Source organism: Podarcis filfolensis, assembly GCF_964270895.1.
Source record: "Podarcis filfolensis genome assembly, chromosome: 15".
Taxonomy (NCBI): Eukaryota; Metazoa; Chordata; class Lepidosauria; order Squamata; family Lacertidae; genus Podarcis; species Podarcis filfolensis.
The window spans coordinates 6082838-6091668 of record NC_139618.1 but is presented as its reverse complement, the minus strand read 5'-3'; the positions used below and the strand labels follow the sequence as shown (position 1 = coordinate 6091668).

At 44.0% G+C, this 8831-nt stretch overlaps 1 protein-coding gene across 1 annotated transcript in view; it reads left to right on the top strand.

Annotated features, from left to right (window-relative positions):
* The first annotated feature begins 6128 nt into the window (after nucleotides 1-6128).
* The window catches only part of CA4 (carbonic anhydrase 4), a 28694-nt gene continuing 25991 nt past the window's right edge, over nucleotides 6129-8831 (top strand). The window contains exon 1 of the mRNA XM_083587976.1: nucleotides 6129-6573. Within this exon, the coding sequence (XP_083444102.1) occupies nucleotides 6474-6573 (100 nt within the window). The 5' untranslated portion in view covers nucleotides 6129-6473. The remainder of the gene's footprint in view (nucleotides 6574-8831) is intronic.

Below are 8831 nucleotides of genomic sequence, written 5' to 3'. Positions count from 1 at the left end.
ACACAGCCTTCAAGGCAGCTGACAAGCAACTATAACTCCCATCCCAGTTGACATGGAAATTCAGGTGCTTGATGAATACCTATTTTTTATTTCAGCAGGCATTTGAAGGCTGTTTTTCTGATTTCATGGTTCACTTCAAGCTGTGTTTACAATTAACTTGAACTTACTTTTTAAAATCTCTAGTGAATTTTTTTTCCAAATTGCAGTGCAATGTCAGATAAAGCCCACATAAATCAACACACACCAGTCTAAGAACCAGCAAACTATGCAGGTAGCTAATGGCAAGCATATGATGTTGTGAGCCCCCAGAAGTGGGAGATAATTATACACTTGGTAGCGGAATAATTTATTTGGGTGCCAAATGAGCTTTTCTGGAGAGGACATTGCATAATGTAATTAACCGGGGGCAGTGGAGGGAATGTGATAGAGGAAACGGCGCCAACAGGACAGGACTCGAAGGCAGAAGAATAGTGTCTCTCTCAGAAGAATGAATGAGCAAACATAGCAGGTCAGATTAGCCACATTTTGAAGAGCTCTCTGTCTGGCCCTAAGACTCTCCCCAGGTGACTTTGCTCTGCACTTTTCCTTGAGTGCTTTTGCCTGGCAGGAATGCATCCTTGCACTGTGATAAGGCCCCTTGCTTTCCTGGATGGAGGATAGAGAGGGGTGTGGGAGTAAGGGTGAAGAAACTAGCCTCCCTAGTGTAGAAAAAGAGGCTCCTCATGAGGCCGGAGGAACATTGCCCAGATGTGAGTGTGAAGGCTGCTCCCTGCAAGGCCCTTTCCACCTGGCCTAGGGGATGGGGCCCAGATTCACCCAGCCCTACAAAAGAGGCTCCTCATGAGGCTGGAGGGACATCACGTGGCTGTGGGTCGTGAAAACCGCTCCCTGCAAGGCGCTTTCCACCTGGCCTAGGGGGCGAGGCCCACACTCACCCAGCCCTACAAAAGAGGCTCCTCATGAGGCTGGAGGGACATCACGTGGCTGTGGGTCGTGAAAACCGCTCCCTGCAAGGCGCTTTCCACCTGGCCTAGGGGCGAGGCCCACACTCACCCAGCCCAACAAAAGAGGCAGCTCATGAGGCCGGAGGAATATCACCCGGCTAATGTTTTATTGGGATAAATTATTGGCTAATGTTTTATTGGGATAAATTATTGGCTAATGTTTTATTGGGACGCGGGTGGCGCTGTGGGTTAAACCACAGAGCCTAAGCCTTGCCGATCAGAAGGTCAACGGTTCGAATCCCTGGGATGGGTTGAGCTCCCGTTGCTCAGTCCCTGCTCCTGCCAACCTAGCAGTTTGAAAGCACGTCAAAGTGCAAGTAGATCAATAGGTACCCCTCCGGTGGGAAGGTAAACGGCATTTCTGTGCACTGCTCTGGTTCGCCAGAAGGGGCTTAGTCATGCTGGCCACATGACCCGGAAGCTGTACGCCGGCTCCCTCGGCCAGTAAAGTGAGATGAGTGCCGCAACCCCAGAGTCGGCCACAACTGGACCTAACAGTCAGGGGTCCCTTTACCTTTAATGTTTTATTATTTAATATGCTGTAAACCTGCCGCTGGCCCTCCCCAGTCCAGCAAGTGGCCCCCCAGAAGATTGCCCAGGTGGGAATGTGGTTCTTGGGGGGGGAGGTTTCTTTGCCTGTGTTATTATTAGTCTCTTGATCACATAATCCCCTTTGAGAAAATGCTTGCTTTGAAAGGTGAAAAAACCTATCTGAAACAATAATGAAAGAAAGGGTGGAGGCGGTCCTTTTATCGCAGTCGTCCATCCCACTGGCAAGATTTTCATGCCAAGCCTTTTCACCTCTGCCTTCCTTCCTGTCAAGCGACAAGCAAGAGTTTTATAATAATAATAAAATTTTATTCATATCCCGCCCTCCCCAGCCGAAGTCGGGCTTATCTAGAGATGCTGACTGAACCTCTGGTTTCCTGAGGATTTTTCTGCAGTAAACAGGACTGATGCATCGGAAGAGGAGCTGTCCTGGAGCCCAGGCCAAGAGCGTTGTTATAATCCCTTGCTTTTTCCATCCTTCATAAATTCCTTGCTGCAGTGCATCTGCCAAGGAACTGTGATGGATTGTCCTTTAGGAGGGAAATTTTCCCCCAAGAATCCAAAATATTAAGTAATCTAAACTCCAAGAGAGGCTATCCAAGGGTGATGACAGGCAGCAGGAGCAAGAAGGCTGCTGCAAAGATATGTACGGTTAGACCCAGCCTTTGTTAAAAATGAGGTGGTGGTACTAATATCCTGAGAAAAGTATTGCGAATGCCAGCACAAAATACCTGCTATGGGCGGCAGAAGAAGAGGTCATGGTGCAAAAACTGTACTGGTGTGTACCATAACACACACAAAAGCAAAATTGAGTTGGATGCTGCCCATCATAATCTTTTAGGAGAGTGTAACTCCAGCTTGGCATTCAGTCACACGATAAACGTTTTGCAGAGGATCATAAACAAATTCTGGTACATTCAAAAAGGACTACTAGGATGTCGGGGGATGGGGGGACAACACATTGATTTTGTTTGAGATAATTAAATGAGAAAGAGTTTTTCATTAACTGCGAGTTTAAGGGGTCAGGTTCCATGTGCCAGCAGGTTTTTACCTGGAGTTACCGCTCGAAAGCATCATCTTCCATGTGGCAATTTGTGCCTACTGAATGGTAGAATCATAGAATTGTAGAATTGGAAAGGACCCCAAGGGTCATCTAGTCCAACCCCCTGCAATGCAGGAATGACTATTCACCCACCGCATAAAAATCTCCAAGGAAGGTGATTCTACCACCTCCCAAGGGAGTCGGTTCCAAGTGTCCCTATTTTCCAGGGACATCCCTATTTTCATCAGAGAAATGTTGGAGGATATGGAGTTATCCAATCACTGAGCCGTCTGAAGGCAATCCTGTAGAGGGAAGGGTTTTTTTAAAAAAATGTTTAATGTTTTATTATGTTGGAAGTTGCCCAGAGTGGCTGGGACAACCCTGTAAGATGTGTGGGATATAAATGGTAAAATTATCATTATGGAATGGGACGTCCCTGTTTTCAGAAAGTTCTTCCTAATGTTTAATTGGAATCTCCTTTCTTATAACCTGGACCCATTGGTTCAGGTCCTAGCCTCCAGAGCAGGAGAAAACATGCTTTATCCGTGTGAAAGCCCTTTAGATAATTGAAGATTATACATGCAATCTGACAGGCTTCAGGGACCCCCAAAGTAATGAATGGGCACCATTTAATATCATCCCCCACATGCAATGCTGGCAATGTGGTGTACATTATCCAATGGACATGTTAAGAAGTTTTACACAGGGGAAACAGCTCAGATGCTAAGAAGAGGAGGAAGAGAACATCTTTGCAACATCAAGAATAAGAAGGGAGACAGTCCCATTGGTCAGTCCCCCTTTGGTTAGCCCCATTTGGCTTTCCCCCAAAGAATTCTGGGAAAACCTGGATGTATGGCAGCCCTATTTAAATGGATGGTATGGATGTGACCTCAGAGCCAACCTAGGTTAATATGCAGGTTGTTTGCTTTTTCAGTGCAAATTGCATCAGCTGAAGGGTGGGGAGCTGATGATTAAAGGGATCAGAGCATGTTAGGTGAGTGCCAGGATCCAAAAGCTTATCTGCTGTGCTTTTTGTCCTGAGTACTGGATAACCAGAAACAAAACACAAAAGAGAGCCATCAACCTTACATCTCTCTATCTTTGTGTGAGAGATTCTCAGGGGCCTCAGGGTGGCTCCTGTTAGAAATATAACATTGGATCACATGCATTGCTTCTCAGATGTCTGATAGAGGAAGAGTGTGTTGCAACCCAGAATCGGAACCAAATAGATGTGTTGGGGCTCCTCCAGATGGGCTGCTTATTGAGGATTCATCCTGATCTGCTTGCATTAAGCTGATGCAGTCAGGCGACATCCAGTCTGTATTGGAGCACGAGTTCTGATTTGTTTGTAGGAGGGTTATCTGACAATGTTATCCACACCATTTTGCTGGTGTGGAGTTTATACATGTTCCCATTAACCATTCATTCATCCCACACTTTTCGGGACATTTCGCTGTCACTTTCCTAACAGAATCAGAGAATCATAGAGTTGGAAGGGACCACGAGGGTCATCTTGTCCAACCCCCTGCAATGCAGGAATCTGCAGTCTGATTTTATTTATTTTTTGAAGTGGATTTGTTGCGCCACAGCTCACAGAGCCCTTTAACCCACTTCAATTGCACATAGCTAAATTTCTGACATGTGTTCAAATCGCTCCTGCAAAATACTGGCCATTAACATGTAGGGTTGCTGGTTTGCATTTTTAAATACTCTTCCCAGGGAGGCATGTCTGGTGGTATCTTTATCCAGTTTCAGCCTGCAGCCAAAGATTTTTCTCCTTCTCCAGGCTTTCAGCCCTTGATTTGAAAGGTGGTCTCTTTTAGTGGGGAGGGACTCCTGCCTTTTATCTCTATAAGGGTCTTTTTCGTTTTTAGTTTTTTGTTCTTAATCGTTTTTAATGTAAGTCACTTTGGGTCTCACTGTGAGAAAAGTGACTGACAAATATTATTATCTGGTCCATTAGGGCAAATGGTACATTGCACTTTCTGTCAACTTCCTCCTGTTCAGTCTCCATATTGCCCATGCAGAACTCAGCAGGAAGGAAGATGGCAACAAAACTAGAAAGAGTTGACCGGCTCTCATGGGTTCTGGCTCCACCTAACTGTGAGCTCCCTGCTCTCTCTTCCACTGGTCCTAATGGGCACAAGCTACCACTGCCACACATTTCTAGACAAATTGCTTTTCTGAGCACACCTCTTGATTGGGGCATGGGCAGCGGTCCAGGGTGAGCCGAGGGCCATGGCAGAAGTCAGTGAGGAGTCAGGATGAAGTATTGGATCAGAGAACCACAGGGCAAAGCAGGTGGTATGATCAAGGAGCAAGCCTGTGACCCAAAGAATGACAAAAGACGAAGGGACACACCAGGGCTAAGAAAGACCTTGCTTCAGCAAGGCTGAGCTAGGACAGGAAGCCCCTTTTATGTTCCTTCCTGTCCAAGAGGGACTCAATAGCTAGCCGGGGTGAGCTGGAGTCAGTCCAGGGCTTGAGGGACTTTCACTGAGAAGGCCTGCACCTGCAGCTCAAAGGTTCACCACATAGGGGCACTGCACAGAGATTTGGCAGTTCCTGAGCAGAGCAAGTGGCTCACACAGAGACACAATGGGCAGACTCCTCTGAGTGGGTGAGGAGAATAATTCTGCTGCCTCCATGCCTTAGATGTGGCTGGATTGTCCAGTCATACCAACTGCAAAGATATAGGACAACTGCCAGGCTGCTCTCAGCAGAAACAAACTGAGAAGAGCCTAAGGCAGCACACCATGGAGAGACACAACAGGCAGCCTCCTATGAAGAGGTTCTGCTGTGTCTCCATGTGTTGGGAAGGATCAAATGGACCAAGTATAGCCAAAGTAAAGATGCAGCAGAATGGCTAAGAGTCGGCGGAGGATGAGAAGAAGGCTGCAAAACTAGAACAGTAACTCATGCAGAGATGCAATGGGGAAGTTTTTCTGTGAATGAGTGCCCTGGACTCCGAGAACTGGATATTGACTGAACTAACTTATTTACAGTGGTGCACTAGAAGCCCTGTCCTGGTACACAGGCATGATAAAGCCTGGTAAACCCTTTATTATTGTTGTTTTTGTTTAAAATAACAATATCCATGCTCGTGGGGGGGGAGGGGAATGATAGAAAGAAAAAAATGAAAGAACGAGTCACTCCTGCCATCTTTAGCTCTGGCCCCTGACAAATTACTCCCATTTGAATGTGGCACTTGACACCCTGGCTCTAACCAGTGTACTGTGCTGCTGCAGAAAGTGGATAGCCCAAACAATCTGACGCCAAACTCACTTAGATATTTGAATTCTCTCAAACCAACACAGCTGCCTTGCTGAGCATTATACGCACAAGAATCCATCAGCACCAGAGAGGATGTATTTGTTATTATTCCTGCATCAATATCATATTTCTCATGCTAGTTCAGTTGATTATGATCCACAATGTTTCACTGGATGGGGTGGGGAGGGGGGAAGAGAAGCAATATCACAGCCATAAAAGAAACACTGAATTATCTGCCTTATCTGCCAATATTCCTGAGCCAAGGCGCAATAATGAGAAATAGGAAAGTGGGGTGAGGGGTAAAAGAAAAGTTTGACTTAACTAATAAGTTACTAGTCATCTGGCTAAGTTCATTTCACAGGCAGCTCATCAGGGCCAGAGGAGAATCTTGCTCCCTTGACAGCAGCCGCTGAAGGGGTGTGGAGGAAATGAAGAAGTTTCAAAGGAGACGGGATCGTTATTACAGTTTATAGCTGGAGGAATTAAAAAGGGGAGGTGTCTCTCACCATCCTCCTGCTTATGTCCAGGAAAGGTGATCAGGGCTGCCTGCCCTCCTCCTATATAAAAACCCCAGGACAGGTCTGGGATCATGTATACAGGGATCTATGCTGGTACATCTTTCCAGCCCATCTGGAAGAAAGATCATGGGATTCCTGAATTTCCTAGTTCTGCTCTCCCTGTATTTTGCTGCAGCCGCTTCAGAGGGTGAGTCCTTTATCCATTTTCCTCAAGGATGCTAAGTACAGCTTCTTTTTCAGCTTACTAATCTGATTTTTGGAAGACCCCAGCAATCTGACAGTATCATTGGCTGCTGGCTATGTTTTATTTTTAATCTACTATGCTATATGTTTATCTGTCTGTCTATCATCTCTACATGCTCTTAATTCTCCTAAGGATGTGAATCAGTTTCTAATAGGGTTGATTTGTTTTTAAACAACGGGGCTCCAGGGATATTATTTTGCAAAGATGCAATCGGAAGAGTGTGGCTCGACTTCATTTCACTCGCCCGTCTGAAACATGTCCATACGTGTAGTGGATTTATGTTTCCTGTCACTGAATTTGTGCCGTGAAAATATGTGTTCTATCAGATCAAGAAGAGAAAGGCTTTATTTATGCTTTTGATTCCTTTCCCCCCAACCCCACAAATGGCAAACTGATGTCTTCAGTTTATAAAAGATTAAAAGTCTGCATTGGTGAGCCTTTTCAGCTGCAGATGACCTGCTTTACATGCAGATGTTCCCGGGTTCAATCCTGACATATCCCATTAAAAAGGAAGCAGGTGATGGGACTGATTCCCCTGCACAGGACCCCTGAGAGGGATGCAGCCAAGCCAGAGCAGACGATTCTGGGCAAGACAGACAAAGTCTGATGGTGCCTCTCCAGACTGTCACTGTTTTGTGGAAGGGATTCAAACAAATAATCATAAATTTTAGGGGAATCTATTATTTTCTTTCCTAAACATCTTAGCTATTTTCACTGGTGTAATATACCATCTACACATCATTTTCATGTAATTTTCTCTTAATAATATGCAATCTGTAAATTTTATATCAACTTTCCACAGTTTCCCCCAACTTTCAAATTGAATGTTGTGTCCCACATCCTTGGGCCCATTTAATCATAACTGATTTAACTTCTTCATCTTTAGTTTCCCATTCTAATAAAATGCTATATGCTTTTTTAAGCAACTTAAAATTCTCTTCCACTATTTCTTTTTTAAATCTGGAGACTATATAACCAACCCCCTTTTTATTATCTTGCTTAAAAATCTTGTTTAGTTGCCTATGGTGTAACCAACTTTGTAAGTAATCTTTCAACTCATCGTACTCCTTTGAGTTTATCTTCATCCTCTGTTAATAACTCTCTGTATGTCAACCAACTTACTTTTTGGTCGACTTAAGTGAAAATGCTTCAGTAGGTGACAGCCACCATGGTGTTTTCCATTCTAACAAGTCTTTATGTTTTCCCCACTCTCTTATTAGTGACTTTCTTATTATATGGTTTGAAAAGCGAATTATTTATGGGAAGAAGTGTATACATACCCTGCAAGCAAATCAGAGTGAATTCAGGATAAATGCATGTCGTTGTAAATGAATTTGAATGAATGGTTGATAGTGACTAGATGTGTTCTAACATGTGAGCTTTGTGCAAGGAAATCAAGATAAATGCTCAGTAAACCAGGTTCCTCAGAAAAGCCCTGAGTTGGTGTAGAGTCAGCTAGCTTCCTGTGTTCCTAAGAATCTAGTCAGCTTTTCTATTCTCTCACAGAGCTGCTTGATGTTCAAGAATGCGGGTGTGCATTTTATCACGTCTGCAGGCCTCCCTTGTGGGTGCTAACTTTTTCACAATCAAATTGTATCCTATTCATTTCCTTAATGAATCATCAGATATAACTAGGGTTAAAAAACAACAACAATCTCTTAATATCAGATTGGAAATTAAAAGTGGGATAAAGTAGCTAAAATAAAATGAACAAATATTCAAATAACCCGAGAAAGAAGACAAGAAGATAATAAGATAACTGCAATATGGAGCAATTTTTTTATAACATAGTGGGAGAAGAAAATACAATATGTCATGTGTTTTTAGGAGAATTGGGCTATAATGTGTATAGGGTCCCTTGATTTGGTGGTTTGCCTCCAAAGGCAATTTCGTTTTCACTCCCATCTCCCCTTTCTCTCCTGTTTCCCCTTATAAAGTTTTACTGGGTTGTATCTTAGCATTAGTCATACTCACAGAAGATCCTCTGAAATTAATGAGCAACTAACTCAGCTCTGTTCATTTCAGTGGGTCTACAAATTTGTGTATGACTGAATTTTGCGGAAAAAAAGAAAGCACTTACTTTTGTATTCTATTATTTTGCAGAAACATAGTGATTGATGCCAAATCTTCAAAAACAAAACTGAGGCTGTAACTGTAATTGGGAGGCAGTGACAGAGCTCATGTGTTCGTACAGCATAACA